The 16,625-nt window shown below is 40.0% G+C and overlaps 1 protein-coding gene across 8 annotated transcripts in view; it reads right to left on the bottom strand.

The window, feature by feature from the left end:
* The window catches only part of atg13 (ATG13 autophagy related 13 homolog (S. cerevisiae)), a 72,459-nt gene that overhangs the window by 44,308 nt on the left and 11,526 nt on the right, over positions 1-16,625 (bottom strand). For all 8 annotated transcript variants that reach the window (XM_078415112.1, XM_078415115.1, XM_078415111.1 and 5 more), the window contains exons 2-8: positions 16,310-16,391; positions 13,766-13,846; positions 13,111-13,230; positions 8,603-8,649; positions 8,147-8,287; positions 7,226-7,266; positions 5,584-5,680 (exon numbers count right to left, since the gene is read on the bottom strand). In XM_078415112.1, the coding sequence (XP_078271238.1) occupies positions 5,584-5,680; positions 7,226-7,266; positions 8,147-8,287; positions 8,603-8,649; positions 13,111-13,230; positions 13,766-13,846; positions 16,310-16,378 (596 nt within the window). In that variant the 5' untranslated portion in view covers positions 16,379-16,391. The remainder of the gene's footprint in view (positions 1-5,583; positions 5,681-7,225; positions 7,267-8,146; positions 8,288-8,602; positions 8,650-13,110; positions 13,231-13,765; positions 13,847-16,309; positions 16,392-16,625) is intronic.

The following is a 16,625-nucleotide window of genomic DNA, read 5'->3' as shown; positions in this document are numbered from 1 at the left end:
ACACAAAATCTGCTTAGCAATAATTCTTCTAGAAAGTTGGTAGTGTGGAAAAATGAGAGATTATCATTTTGATACAGAGAAAAGCAGAATATTGCTTAAATGGATAGAGTCCACAGAATGCTGCTGTTAGTGAGATGTAGGTGTCCTCACACGTGAAACACAAGAATCATGAGGTTAATTCCTAGGATGATGACATTGCCTTATGAAGAAAGGATGATCAGATTGCACAAATACTCTACCGAAGTTCAGAGGAATGAGAATAATATTATTAAAAGATACAAGGTTCTGCAACGGCTTGACAGGGTAGACATGGAGAAGATGTTTCAACTCATATGGAATGAAGGGCCATGGATTGAGAGTACACATTGCCAATTTGAGAGAGGAGGGGTTTCTTGTCATAGGGATGGTAAATCTTGGGAATTCACTACACCAAGAATCATGGATGAATACATCCATGGCCAATACCAACAGGTATTATAGGTAAATTCGATAAGGGAATCAAGGAAAATGGAGCAGAGGCAGTGATTAGGTTGGCTGCTCCCTTATTGAATAGCTTAGCAAGCTCAAAGAGATATATGTTCTCTTCCTGTTCATATTTTATTATGTTCTTCCCTCCTGATTCTTCAGTGAAAATAAATCACCCGTGTGCAAATTTCATCTGGAATTTTACTAGTCTATGTCCCTTGTTGCGTTTAGTATTTTCCTCACTGATGACGACATTTTCAAATGTGTAAAGTGCAAACTGAAATTCCGACTCGTTAAAGAATCAGTTTAACACATTTGGGTGATGTGGGTGGGCGCAGGGTGCTTTCTGTATTTGAACTAAACTAAGACATGATAAGAAAAGTTAGTAAAGCAAGCGATTCTACTGATGACAGCTCCTTGCCCTATTCCATATCTTTTAATTGTTTTTTAAACACCTCACTTGATTTACTCATAATTTTTATTGTTTACATTCTGCATTCACCTTAATTGAATCATCTCCTTTTGTTCATGATGACAACACAGGAGGGGTTATTTAATCTATCAGTATACCACCATTTTGAAAATCACAGCAAGATCATTTCTAAATTTCACTTCCAGAGATAGCACTCTTCTTAGCCAGTCAGATCAGTACTCAATCCCATTATTCTATTTAAAAGTGTTTATTGCCCCAGATCTATTGCTGTATAAAAATAAAACAACCATTTGATAGTTCTCTTCTTGAAATAACCCCTTACAATGAACTGAGAGTGCAAAACAAAGCACCAAGGGTATGCAACTCTGTATTTGCTTTCCAAGAAGCGTTTCACACTCTATCCAATTTAATAATTGAGGGAGTGCAGAACTATTCAGTGTTTTAAATGCCGATATAGGATTACGGCAACTGAGTATTTTCAATGGCCTATTTTTCTCTTGTAAGGCAAGTTATTTGTTTTCTTCAGATTGCCCTTCCCAACTCCACCTATGATTGCACCATTTTCTACTGACTTCCTCCCCATCTACTTCCTCTTCTTTGCAGCAAAATTCCCCTTCCCATCCCCATGCCATCCCCTCAACAAACCTGCTCAAATCACCTCGCTACCATCTTCTCCCTAATCAATTGGTAATCTTCCACTAATACTGCACTTGTTCATCTGTCACCCATTTGTAAAATAGTACGCAATGACCTACTGTGTGGCTTGCAGATAAATAAATGATCCAGAACTGTGATTGCAAATAGATTTCATGCACACTGGATCATGATCCTGCACTAAACTGAACCAGCAGTTGAAGAACAGAGTCCAAGATCGTCTTCACTATTAAATGTGAACACTTATCACAGGACCTATTTTGTAAATACAAGACTCTAAAGTATATTAAAAATCATAGATTTATCATGCGATACACTTGAACAATCAGGCAGATCACACAAATTCATGTTCATTTTTTCTGAATCGGGCTATGAGATTTGCACTGAGTGCCAAGACTTTGATGATGATGGGGATTTAATTGATGTAAGTGGGTGATGTGGTAAAGTCAAAATAAACAATGCCCATGACACTATTTTGTATCCCCTTGATAAGCAATAAAGCTGGAGCCTCATCCTCACCATCTGACAAAACTGTTATGGTTTCCAATGCTACTGTGTGTCATTGAAAATAAAATTAAAGTGGCATTTTTGATAAAACTTTTGAACTAAATGCACTAAATTATATTTAATGTAATTACACTTAATGTAAAGACGATCTTGGAACTCAAGGTAAAAGAGTCATTAGGAGGCAGTGATCATAATATGATAAGTTTTAATCTACAAATTGAGAGGGAGAAGGGAAAATCGGAAGTGTCAGTATTATAGTATAGCAAATGGGATTATAGAGGCATGAGGGAGGAGCTGGCCAGATTTGACTGGAAGGAGACCCTAGCAGGGAAGACAGTGGAACAGCAATGGCAGGTATTCCTGGGAATAATGCAGAAGGTGCAGGATGAATTCATCCCAAAGAGGAGGAAAGATTCTAAGGGGAGTAAGAGGCACCCGTGGCTGACAAGGGAAGTCAAGGACAGCATAAAAATAAAAGAGAAGTATAACATAGCAAAGAAGAGCAGGAAGCCAGAGGATTGCGACTCTTTTAAACAGCAAAAGAAGATAACTAATAAACGGGGCGAAAAGCAATACGGGGAGAAAAGATGAGGTTCGAGGGTAAGCTAGCCAATAATATAAAGAAGGATAGTAAAAGCTTCTTTAGGTACGTGAAGAGGAAAAAAATAGTTAAGGCAAATGTGGGTCCCTTGAAGACAGAAGCAGGTGAATTTATTATGGGGAACAAGGAAATGGCAGACGAGTTGAACCGGTACTTTGGATCTGTCTTCACTAAGGAAGATACAATCTCCCAGATGTTCTAGTGGCCAGAGATCCTAGGGTGACGGAGGAACTGAAGGAAATTCACATTAGGCAGGAAATGGTGTTGGGTAGACTGATGGGAGACAAGGCTGATAAATCCCCAGGGCCTAATGGGTCTGCATCCCAGGATACTTAAGGAGGTGGCTCTAGAAATCGTGGACACGTTGGTGATCATTTTCCAATGTTCTATAGATTCAGGATCAGTTCCTGTGGATTGGAGGGCAGCTAATGTTATCCCACTTTTTAAGAAAGGAGGGAGAGAGAAAACAGGAAATTATAGACCAATTAGTCTGACATCAGTGGTAGGGAAGATGCTGGAGTCAATTATAAAAGACGAAATTGCGGAGCATTTGGATCGCAGTAACAGGATTGTTCCAAGTCAGCATGGATTTACGAAGGGGAAATCAGGCTTGACTAATCTTCTGGAATTTTTTGAGGATGTATCTAGGAAAATGGACAGGGGAGAGCCGGTGGATGTGGTGTACCTTGACTTTCAGAAAGCCTTCGACAAGGTCCCAGATAGGAGATTAGTGGGCAAAATTAGAGCACATGGTATTGGGGATAGGGTACTGACATGGATAGAAAATTGGTTGACAGACAGAAAGCAAAGTGTGGGGATAAATGGGTCCCTTTCAGAATGGCAGGCAGTGACTAGTGGGGTACGGCAAGGCTCGGTGCTGGGACCGCAGCTATTTACAATATACATTAATGACTTGGATGAAGGGATTAAAAGTAACATTAGCAAATTTGCAGATGACACAAAGCTGGGTGGTAGTGTGAACTGTGAGGAAGATGCTATGAGGTTTCAGGGTGACTTGGACAGGCTGTGTGAGTGGGCGGATGCATGGCAGATGTAGTTTAATGTGCATAAGTGTGAGGTTATCCACTTTGGTGGTAAGAATAGGAAGGCAGATTATTATCTGAATGGTATCAAGTTAGGAAAAGGGGACGTACAACGAGATCTGGGTGTCCTAGTGCATCAGTCACTGAAAGGAAGCTTGCAGGTACAGCAGGCAGTGAAGAAAGCCAATGGAATGTTGGCCTACATAACAAGAGGAGTTGAGTATAGGAGAAAAGAGGTCCTTCTGCAGTTGTACAGGGCCCTAGTGAGACCACACCTGGAGTACTATGTGCAGTTTTGGTCTCCAAATTTGAGGAAGGATATTCTTGCTATTGAGGGCGTGCAGCATAGGTTCACTAGGTTAATTTCCGGAATGGCGGGACTGTCATATGAAGAAAGACTGGAGCGACTAGGCTTGTATACACTGGAATTTAGAAGGATGAGAGGGGATCTTATTGAAACATATAAGATTATTAAGGGATTGGACACGTTAGAGGCAAGAAACATGTTCCCAATGTTGGGGGAGTCCCGAACCAGGGGCCACAGTTTAAGATTAAGGGGTAGGCCATTTAGAACGGAGATGAGGAAAAACTTTTTCAGTCAGAGAGTTGTAAATCTGTGGAATTCTCTGCCTCAGAAGGTAGGTGAGGCCATTTCTCTGGATACTTTCAAGAGAGAGCTAGATAGAGCTCTTAAAGATAGCAGAGTCAGGGGGTATGGAGAGAAGGCAGGAAAGGGGTACCGATTGTGAATGATCAGCCATGATCACATTGAATGGTGGTGCTGGCTCGAAGGGCCGAATGGCCTACTCCTATTGTTCATTGTCTAATAATGTGAATCTTAAATTATTTAAAATACATTATAATAAAAATCTAACAGCTCATTCTTACCTTCTTTTCATGCAATGTCCAATCAAAGGAATAGGCTTATGGATGCTGCTCAACACCTGACAGCAAATTCCCAGACTGAATGCTGAGAAACTCAACAAACCCCTTGCTGTGGAGCCAAGAAATGGCTGGCAGGCCTTGAGCAGTGTGTTCAGGAATCTTGAAATGTATTGGTAAAACCACACTGAAATCTGGGTAAACATATGGGGATAGGAAAGTAATATTTTCTTCTACATGTCACCAACCTGATTTTAGTTCCCCTTTCTCACATCTTATTCCGAGGTGACATAACATTTTGAGGTAGAGTCCCACCAGGAGCAAACAGCGGTGCAGTTTTTTTTTTACCCTAGTCACTGCTCGTTGATGCAGTTTGAAGCAGCATCAAATTATTCAACCATAGATGGCGTGACAATGGAGAACGAAGAGCTTCTTCAGTAGCAACAACCATGGCTGGTTGCGCTCACAAGCACACATAAGCACTGCATTTGGACCACCTTATTTCATTGGGAAAGTTAAATGTTCATTCTTAAAAGCATTTTAATTTTACTATATAACCCTATTAAATATTAAATTTAAACAAAAAACATTGGATACAATCATCTAACCTCTTATCAATAATCCAAAAAGATTAAGATTTGTGAAACCATATTCAAATTTATTTATGTGCAGGAAGGAATTGCAGATGCTGGTTTACACCGAAGATAGACACAAAAAGCTGGAGTAACTCAGCGGGTCAGACAGCATCTCAGGAGAAAAAGAATAGCAGATGTTTCAGTCGAGACTCTTCTTCAGACTGAGAGTCAGGGGAAAGGGAAACAAGAGATATAGATGGTGATGTAGAGATATAGAACAAATGAATGAAAAATGCAAAAAAGTAACGATGATAAAGGAAATAGAAAATGGGGCATTGTTGGCTGTGTGCTAGGTAAGATTTATCCTAACTTTGCTTATGCCAGCTCCATCAGTACAAATCTTAAGATAGTATTAGACTTTACCTGCTAGACATGAAAGCCAGGTTAGTTCTGTAAGCACAAGACAGAGTAATAGTGCCAACGGGAGTTCCAACCATTCCAACCCGTACAGTCTGAAAACCTACGAGAGAGAGGGAGAGAGACATCAGTAATATAATTCACTGAGTTCAGTGGAACAAAATTTATTCCATAGAGTACAACATGCAGTCACTATGACACCTGTGTGTTTCAGCTTTTGCTTCTGAACATCAAGGGAATCAAGAATTTTGAAGATAATACTGGAATAAGTTACTGAGATTGAAGATTAGCCATGATCTCAATGAATGGTGGAGCCTTGTTCAAAGGGCCAGATAGTCCCTCCTTGTGAGGAAGGAACTGCAGATGCTGGTTAAAACCAAAGATGGACAAAAAAAGCTGGAGTAACTCAGCAGGACAGGCAGCATCTCTGGAGAAAAGGAATGGGTGACATTTTGGGTCGAGATCCTTCTTCAGACTGGGTCTCGACCAGAAACATCACCTAGTCCCTGCTTGTTCTTATTTCTTATGAAAGCACAGATGAATTCAGGCTTCATGCACAATTGCATTGATGGTTAAAAACAATTGGCCTACTTTGGTGGAGTGTACTGGACAAAGTCCCACAGAAGGAATATTCATGGTAAAATTTGGAGAAAATCTGAGCATATTTCTTCAAAAACTACACCAAATTTTAGTTTAGTTTACTTTAGACATGCAGCACGGAAACAGGCCCTTCGGCCCACCAAGTCTGCGCAGTTCAGCGATCCCCATACACTAGCACTATCCTACACATTAGGGACAATTTACATTCAGATGCATACAACTTGAAAGTCTGACTTTGGCAAAAACATTTGGGAAATATCTCCAACGGACAAAATTGTTGAATCCTGCAATATGGAGTGTAACAATATACTATTGGTGAAATTAAATAAGACCACGAAGCAAATGATTGCTTACTGAAATTACCTACAGGAATCATTCTACCTGAGCATGTTCATGACAAGTATATTACGATAACTTAAATTTAGATTTCTGGTTTCTGAATGGCATGACGTCCCGGGTTGAAGTTCAAATCTTATCGTGGCCGGTAAATAAAAAATGTTTTTAAAAACTATAGCATACTAGTTCTCTCATGTTCATTGGAGAAAGGAGGTTGAAACCTTTATCTGAACCATCAATATGACAATGCCATTTAACTCACACGTCCTTCAAAGGAGTTAGCAAAAGGCCAGAAACAAACTTGCTCGTATTATCCCAAACATTAGAAAAAGGCGCAGTATAACCGATAATCCAGAACATTTGAAACTTCAGTGGAGTAGGCCTAACAGATTTCCCAGCCATTAGACATTTTTTCGATTAATAATCCGGCATTCTTTTAATTAACTTTATTTGGACGTTACATTGTTATGGATTAAATAGTCAGAAAATCTAGCCATGGGGCTGGGAAGGCGCGGGATTGAGACCCCAGAGAGGGGGGATTAAGAGGCGTGGGAACCTGGACACCAGCGAGAGGAAATTATGGTTTAACCTTAGGCTGGCTTATTACCATTGACCTTAAGGATTCTTCATGTCATAAAGAATGGTTTGCAATTCCCCAATTAGGCAAAGATAGCAAGATCTAGAAGAATGGGTACAAAATTTATAAACAAACCTTCACCCAGGCCACTCAGCTGTACTTCTCCAAAGTATATCCTGCAAAATTGAAAACAAAACAAAAAAAAATCACAAATATTCATGTAAAATATAATGAATGACCATACCTTAAAATAATTGGATAAGTTCAGAAAATTTGAGTCATTTGTAATGATTTCAAATCCAAAGCATACCATAATAGATTTTGTGCAAATTTAAATTGAGGGAAATAATTGCCATAAATTCAGTAGACCAGCAAAAACAAAATTAAAATAAATAATTTTTAGGGAAAATTATTCAAAAAAAGCTTGGAGATGGCAGTAGATTGTTACGGTTGCTGGCAGAATAATCCTAAAGCTTGTTTTTATAATGTGTAGGAAGGAACTGCAGATGCCCGTTTAAACCGAAGATAAACACAAAATGCTGAAGTAAATCAGCGGGATAGGCAGCATCTCTGGAGAGAAGGAATGGGTGACGTTTTGGGTCGAGACCCTTCTTCAGGTTTTACAATAATCCATTAAAGACAGGTTTAAATCCTCTCACATGAGAAAATCTGGGTTTAGTTTAAAAAGATTGAGATACTTGCAATAGTAAAATGACTATTATGCAGTTGCATTGTTGTAAATATCCACTGATTCATTAACTTCTTTAGATAACATTTTTTTTACACTATCTTCGTTTAGGTGCAATTCCAATGCCACATGAAATCTGGTTTCATCTCAAGTGGCTTAGCAAGTCATCCATATATTCTGATGAGCCTCAAATGAGTCTTACTACCTCATGGGGATGGGATATTATAAGTAAATCATATATCCATACATTTAGCGCAGTCATTTCACCCTATGAGTAACAATAAGTCAAACCTCACCAGCATACAGTTTGAAGAAAATAACAAAATTAGAACACTAGAAGTAGCTGGGAAATGGCCTTTTCCTTTTACCTGTACAGGATTACATAGTCATGTCCTTGTTTTCTGGATAGTTTGTATGCAGGTGTCACTCTTGTGATTGCAAGGAGTGATTTCAACAGCAATGACAATCTGTTGTAGACAGTGTAGGAAACCTTAATTTCTTTATCACACCTGAGTAAAACAAAAGATCAACATTGTTGGAGAAACAAGTTACCTCAAACCAGACTCCGCATTTCCATTTCATTTGACATTAGGGATAAAGTAGCTGAAAACAGTGTTATTTGAAACAGCAACAATCTTCTCATCAGGATTTTAATCAAAAGTGCCCTTCATCCATGCTAATGCAAGACAACTCTTTACCACTCCTCCAATATTTTGAAGCTCCAGGATGACTTAGGAAGGCAAAACTTGTTCTCAAATTCCCTTTGATTTACCAAGATAAGATGGTTTTGCTTTCAATTTTTAATTCTCAGAGAATTAACTTACTTTTCACTCATTTCCAAACACCATGTTTCCAACTCCATAGAATCTCCCTGGAATAAAAAGAAAGGGAAAGTGACAAATTTTCAAACAATTTGGAGTTTTAATAGACATCAGCATTTATGGCTAAAATTTCTGAGCAGAAGTGGCAGGGACCCATTTTACATACCAACATCATATCCTTCATTATATGTACTAGATTGTGAGTACACTAATCTTACTTTAACTATTACTGACTGGTAATTACTGTCTCAATTTGTCATTTTTCTTTTTTGCATCAGTATAATGTTTGACTTGCAACAGCATGGTTCAAAATAAGTAATCAAGATATGACAAGATGTTAAAAAAAAGTTGTACTTTGTCCTTAACACAAGTTCCTTTGGTATGTAGGTGTTAATACCACCTTCAATATTCTCCACTCCCATAAGCCCTGAGCCTTAAAATTCCTCCTGGTAATATCACAAAGATGATAGTAAGGAGATTTCACCAATCCAACAGCAATAATGAACACTGATAAAAGTGCAGCTTTGAAGTTGGAACTGTTACCTTTCCATTGTTGCTGATTCACTTTGATTTGCAGGAGGATGGTAGTTAGATAACTTCAGATAAATTCAAAAGAGAACTCTGAAGATTGCATAATCGGGCATGTGAGTGAGGTAAAAAAAAAAAGAGGAAAAGAGCCAACTGCTTGCGCAAGGTGTGAGATTTTTTTGAAAATTTACACACAAAATTACCAGTTTCAAGCCTCTTTTGGTGCATTTCAAAAAACAGATATTACAAAATAATGTGAATATGACACTGTACACTAATAACATTTTGAAGTAAATTCGCACTTTAATTGATAATCAGCCCAAAAAGGTAATTGGCTTTTCTGCTGTGTTTTATATTTTAACCCTGTCCTAATTAATTTAGTTATATAATCTTGCACTTAAATTTAATATTTACTCATTACAGTTCCACCACTGATTTTCTGGCACTTGGTTCCGGAGCTTTGCTGGTTTATCCAACAGGCCAAGGAAGTCGGCTATGGGGATAGATGTGCTGGCTCCAGCTGGGCTGGAGTTCCAGAGCCCCTGCCGCAGGTTTCAAATTCAACCCACCGATCGGCCGTGGAAGTCCCGATGAGGTTGAGATTGGCTGCCTTGCCCAGCCCATGTTCCACATTTTTGGGTAGACTTCCAGGGCGCCGGGGGATTTCTCGCGGAACCTCTAGCGACCGAATTGACAAATTGGCCATGGAAGTCCCGATGAAGTCGATATTGGCTGCCTTGCCCAGCCTAGTGCCACATTTCCGGGGAGATTTCCAGGGCGCGCAGGGGGGATTTCTCGCGGAACCCCTAGTGACCTCTAGCGGAACCCTAGTGTTCATTACAAGTCTAAACATCTTCTTTTTTTTTTTCGATACGATTTCTCCATTTATTTGGCAAAGTGAAAAACGTGGAAACCATGTAAAAAAGTACGGAAAATGGATTTTAAAAACGCGGAAATCCGCGGAAAATTCACATGCCTGCATAATCTGCAGCCTCAATGGTCAGTACTGGCAGATGCACAGAGTCCATTAATACAGGCTCATAAAGCAAATTCTCTATTCTTGTTCCAAATTGTGTTTGCACTCTTGATGTATCTATCCAGCCGAGCCATGACAAATCTGTGAAACTTGGGGATACTGAACAGAATTCGTGAAGCGACTCTTCTTACAAAGTGCACTACCTCTACCCTACCCTTAACTTGCCACTGATCATCTTCATGCTATTGATGAGGGACAAAAGCAATGCGAGGTCATTGACGAACATGACATTAGTTGTGTTTCTTTTGTTTGCTCTTCACCGGGTTATGATATGCTCTGAACTCTACTTTCCAAAAGGGACCCATGGATCTTTCGTAGAATGACTGGTCCTCAGAGGGATTCGCACCCGTTCTGTTATGTCAGAAAAGGTGTGAATACTTATGAAGACCGGAATCATCAGAAAAACTACCTCACCCATTAACAACTAATAGAGGGGCAGTAACTTATAAATGAATGACAACTCTCAGGGGCATATGGGGAGAAGGCAGGAACGGGGTACTGATTGTGAATGATCAGCCATGATCACATTGAATGGCGGTGCTGGCTCGAAGGGCCGAATGGCCTACTCCTACACCTGGTGTCTATTGTCTCAACTGCTCTCTGATATGATTAAATGAGCCACCTATAGTGCAGAGATGAGGAAAAATAGCAGCTTGCAGCAACAATTACATCTTGCAATCAGAAAGGGGAAGATGGTTCGGAACAAGGATGCTTCCATAAATAAAGACCTGGAGCGGCATATATCCACCTTCCTGTGGGTAAAGTAGAAATATACAGAGAAGAAATTTCCTTCTGACACTGTCTGGTTAAGGCTAATCTGAGGTAAGCAGCTCAAATTCCAATGTAAACTGAATTGAGGTCAGGCATAAACAGATTATTGGTGAGTAACTACCTTAAAGGCACATGAGTCACGTCATCTGACACTTTACTACTATTAGACAGCCACACAAAATTGGCTAGTTAGTTTTGTCCTGTGTGGATTCCAGACTTGTCATCCCAAGGTAACATGAGTGTCATAGATGTAATGAGTAGCCTTTGTCAAGTTTTTAGCACTTATGGCCAAGAAGTTCATGAAATTAAGATGTTATTCAACCTTTCACCTTGTGCCATTTATTTGGTGAAACTATTCAATGGGATCCTTCCTTTGTTACCATAATTAAATTCATCCTTTAAAATATTTACCAAACTTTTGAAAGTGATCACTTAATTCTTTTCTTCCACCCTTTCAGATAATTCATTTCAGTTCGCAATTCATCGTGTGTAAAAAAATGGCTCCCCGGATCAACTGTTGTTTTTAACCTAAATTTGTCTCATCTGTCATTGGAAACATTTTTGTTTTCCATTTGCAAATAATTCATGATTTTTAGTAACTCCATTAAATTTCCTCTTGGTACTCTATGCCAAAATCTTATGTTTGTTACAGTATTACAATTACTTTTATGCTACATTCTTCCATTAATAAAGCCAAAAATCACACGATTTACATTTTTTTAAATCTGTTTGAAACAAGGTATTCAAAGAACTCAATAGGGTCAGGCAGCAGCATTAGTGGAGGGAAATGGACAAATTATGTTTCGGGTCGGGGCCCTTCTTCAGACTGATGGATTTGGGGAAGGGGGCGGGGGGGAGAGAAAGCTGGAAAAGAGAAGTATGGGTGGTTAAAAGCCCAGCAATTGAACGGTGGAAGCACGTGAGGGATGGGGTAATTGGCAGGTGAATGGAGTTAGTGATAAAGGTTAGAGGTGACAAGGAGTCAGCAGAGTGTCAGATAAGGAAAGAAGAGTGGTGAAATGTAAAGCCAGTGGGAGGGATATGGGTGTCAACCTGTTCCTCTACCCTCCTCCTCCTCATCTTCCACCGCTACCGCTACCATCTCCAAGTCCCCAGTTCCCTTTTATAACTCATCTTTCCATTCCCCTATCCCCTTTCACCCATGTCCCTCAATCCAGCAATGGCATTTCAAAGATTTTGTGGTGATGTTGGGAGATCTGATGAAATTAGAGGGCGAGAAGAGAACTGGCTATAAAAAACAATAATTGTCAACGGTTGGAAAGTAGTTGATTTATGGAAAGAATCAGTATGATTCTTGGACTTGTTTAGTTTCCATGCTCCAGTTTTAGCTCTAACTGACATGTTTTTTTTGTCTTTATCCTTCATAAATCAGGCTTAATTTTATCTCTGTCCTATGGTCTTTTAATGTTTGATACACATTTTTAAAGAAATAATTATTTTATTGTCTAAGTTGTCATTCCATAAATTATACGAGTTCAATTTTTAATTTGTCAATTGGACTTGTTTGCGGGCTGGCTAAGGTAAAAATATCAATAATTTCATGACCTCAAGTGCACTGTCAACCCATTGAACAGCTGAAGAGTCAAATGCATCAAATTCAACAAACTAATTACTTAGCCAGCTGTTCCACTGCAGTATCAGTGCTGCAAATCAGAACATTCAAAGATGAGGCTGAAAGACATGGATGGTCCTCACAGGGGACCATCAGCTCACAAAGAAATCAATGCAGTTTTGCCAGAGTTGTCAGGGAGACAGGTTATACAAGATTGATGATTGTATAGCAACAGTAAATACAAAATGCTATTTGGCAACTGTATTTTTAGGCACAATGATTCAGCACCTTTAAGCCAGTGGTGAAAGCAAATCTTAGTGGTATTTTATTTATAGCAAAAGGCAAGCAGGCCAGTGAAAATTTAGCCCTTGCAAAGCTCCAGGAATTGCAGCTGTTATTGGTAAGAAACGTCTACGGTCTGCCAACATGAAATGCAAGCTCTCTCCTTCCTCCGAATATTTGAAGTTGCTACGTAATCGAATTAAACCTGTGTTGATCCCTTTCAGAAATTAATATCATTAGAGTATGATGCAAAAAGTTAAGAAGATACAGAGAGTATACAAATAATGACGTGCAATGATAAACTTAAACCACGAACCATACCTCAGATGTCTTCAGCGAAATTTCCACACACATCGACCGTCCAATTCCTGGAAGTTGCCCCGCCAGTGCCTTCTTTGCCTCATGGGTAACTTCAGGAATATCCTTTATTGCAAGGTTAAACTGAAATAGGTAGTACAGTGCTATTTTCCATCAACTGAATTATATACTAATAAGATTATTATAGCATCTTCATATTCATTCAAGTGGGGGTTGATGAATTTAGGACTGTCACTACCATTAAATTTGATATTTAAAAGAATATTAATATTTAATAGCAATCTTCTCTCTGAGTTAACCATACATAAAGTATTTTTCTGATATAGGTAATTACTTTCAGTGACATACTTCATTCAGCATAAAGTACCAATTCTGGATGAAAACATCTTGGCGGTTCAACCATTTCTACAAAGCAAACCTATCGCTTGCCAAAATCATCAGCCTAGATATATAGAGTTTACTCAGGGGTGAACAAACAATTTGCTGGAGGAACTCAGCAGGTCAAGTAGCATCTGCGAGGGAAAGGAATGATTGACATTTTGGGTCAAAACCCTGCATCAGGACACAGGGGTAAGAGTAGTTGAAACCTGTGAAACTACAACTTTGCAACAGTGAGCATCCAAGGGAAATATTTATGATCGAGGGTGAGTTTTCTTACCCAGTCTGAGCCTGTAGGTGAAGAGCTTGAACGGGTGCAAATCTTTTCTCCAAGACGTGCTTGTACAATTACCTGAACTGTCTGAAAAATATAATAATAATAATAATAATACATTTAATTTATATAGCGCTTTTCAGGAAACTCAAAGACGCTTTACAGAGCAAACAAGACATAAAAACAAACAAACAAACAAAAGGTTTATCCAGACAGAGAAGCGGCGAACAAACAGCGCCAGCGTCCTCTCACGTAAATGGTTGACAATAAACAATAAACAGTAAAGAACACAAGACACACAATTACAATTTAACACAGACAACCATCACAGTGATTGCTCCAGGCACACCCTCACTTTGATGGAAGGCAAAGAAAAGGCTTATCTCCTCCTCATTCTTCTCCCGCGGTCAGGCAGTCAAACTGCTGCCTCGAGGCGATCGAGGCTCCCGACTTTTGAAACCCCCCCGGGCGATGGAAAGCCCCAGGGCCAAGCTGAGCAGGCCGATGAAGGTCCTAAGCCCCCACCGGACGATGGAAAGTGCCGCGGCCGAGCCACGCAGGGCGATGAAGGTCCTGCGAGCGGGTCGATCGAGCCTCGCGATTCGGGGCGATCGAAGCTGCTACGGCTGGAGCTCCCGAAAGCCGGTCGCCAGCCAGGGATCTGTGAGCTCCCGATGTTGCGGTCTACAGGGCCCGCGGTCGAAGCCTCCGAGATGGTAAGTCCAGGCCCTGCGACCGGAGTCTACAAGGTCGATCCCAGTTGGAGGCCGCCAACTCCACAGTGTTAGGTCGTAGCGCGAACGGAGATGCGACATGGAAAAAGGTTGCATCTCCGTTGAGGAGGAGAATTAGAAAAAAGGTTTCCCCCACACCCCCACCACCCCCCACATATACACAGCTAAAAATAGGTCAATACATACATTTAAACGGTAACAATAGACAAAGACAGAAAAAAGACAGACAGACTGCCGGTGAGCCGCAGCCGCAAGGCGCAGCCACGCCCCCTTTTCCGTAGTTAAAAGCATATAGTTTAGAGACAAAGCGTGGAAACAGGCCCTTCGGCCCACCGGGTCCGCACCGACCAGCAATCCCCGCACATAACACCGTCGTACACCCACTAGGGACAATTTTTACATTTACAAAGCCAATTAGACCTGTGCGTCTTTGGAGTGTGGGAGGAAACCGAAGATCTCAGAGAAAACCCATGCAGGTCACGGGGAGAACGTACAAACTCCGTACACACAGCACCCGTAGTCAGGATCGAACCCGGGTCTCCGGCGTTGCATTCGCTGTAAGGCAGCAACTCTATCGCTGCGCCACCGTGACCACCAATGATATTGAAGGAGCAGTGGATTTTATGGCCTCTGCCATTCAACAAATTGGATCTTGCCCACAGCTCAATTTTCCCATCTGATTCCAGAATAATTGAAATAAGACACCATAGTTTAATTTATTTGCCTCCATTTACAGCAGCAAAGCCCTTTATTTTTATTTATTCATCTAATTTTTGTTGCAATAATTCAGAAGTGAAATTTTACAACTTTTATTCGAGCAGAAATCAACTAGAAATGGAGAGAGCAGAATTAAAAGAAAATAAGTATTACTTTCCACTCTGCTTCTCCACAAACTAAATTTGAAACAAAACCAACACGTAGGTTTTTAAGCACATAGGAGCTACAGTTTTCAATGCAATCTTTCCACATGAAGATTGCCTGGCGACTATCAATTCATGGAATGGAAGCTTTTCAGCTTGTCACACTACCGCCTGGAGCTTAGCAGCGGATGCAATGCTTTTTTATTAGGTTCAGGCCAATATTTGAACAGAATCAAAACACAGACTGTCTGGTCACTGACTTGCCATTTGTGGGATTGTCATTTGTGGGATCTCAGTGCATTCAAATTGATGCTATTTCCTTTCAAATAATAGTACATTAACTTCAGAAGTTCTCTGTTGGATGTCTTAAACAACAAAATGAAAATGCTGGAAATACACAGCAGGACAGACCACAGAGCTTTTCCAAGTCGGAAATATTGACTGTTTCTTTTCCCACAGATGCGGCATGACCTCCGAGTGTTTCCGGCATTTTCTGTTTTTGTGTTTGATTTCCAGCACCTGCATTTGTTTTATTTTCACTCTATTGGTTGCAATTCATTTTGGATTGCATGAAAGTTTATGACTTTAAGCAAGTCTTCCTTATAAAACAAATCCACAAAGTGCAATATAAAATGGCCACAATGGACACAGTGTGAGATGAAGGAAATTCCATTGATCCAATAGTTCTTACGAGTACATTGCAGTGGCTTAGGTATGGAAAAGATGCAGTCTGGAATGCATGAGACAGATTGGTAACAGAAGGTTACAATTAGAAAATAATATTGTGATGCACTGTTGCTATTGCTAGGAAAGCGAGCAATTACTTGCCAGATTCATAGCTGCAGGCAACGTTTTCATTATCCAACTCAATCTATAGACCAAGTACAGGTTCTTGTTTAAACTGAAAATTGTCACCTCATCTCTGCAAGCATTGACAAAGAATATTTTATTTGTACCTTCAGGGCGAAGAATTTAATAAATTTATCCAGGTCCTTTTTATCCTGTGGACTCAGCTCGCCATCCATGGTGAAAATATATCTGAAGATAAAACAGAAAAGAAAGATTCAATTAAATTGTGCACATAAAAACCCTGGGAAAACTGCAGTGGTTTTTAAAAATGGCAAGTTTCCATTAGCCAGCTCACCAAAGTTTAAAACCTTCAGCCTCTCCACATCAGGGGGGAAATTAGGCTCATTATAACTTCCTCTAAATGTTTCTCATTGGTAATCTAAGAACTGGAGAGTGCTTTTGCTCAATGCAGAGCCACAATAA

Source organism: Rhinoraja longicauda, chromosome 18 (genome assembly GCF_053455715.1).
Source record: "Rhinoraja longicauda isolate Sanriku21f chromosome 18, sRhiLon1.1, whole genome shotgun sequence".
NCBI lineage: Eukaryota > Metazoa > Chordata > Chondrichthyes > Rajiformes > Arhynchobatidae > Rhinoraja > Rhinoraja longicauda.
This window is presented reverse-complemented; position numbering and strand designations above follow the sequence as displayed.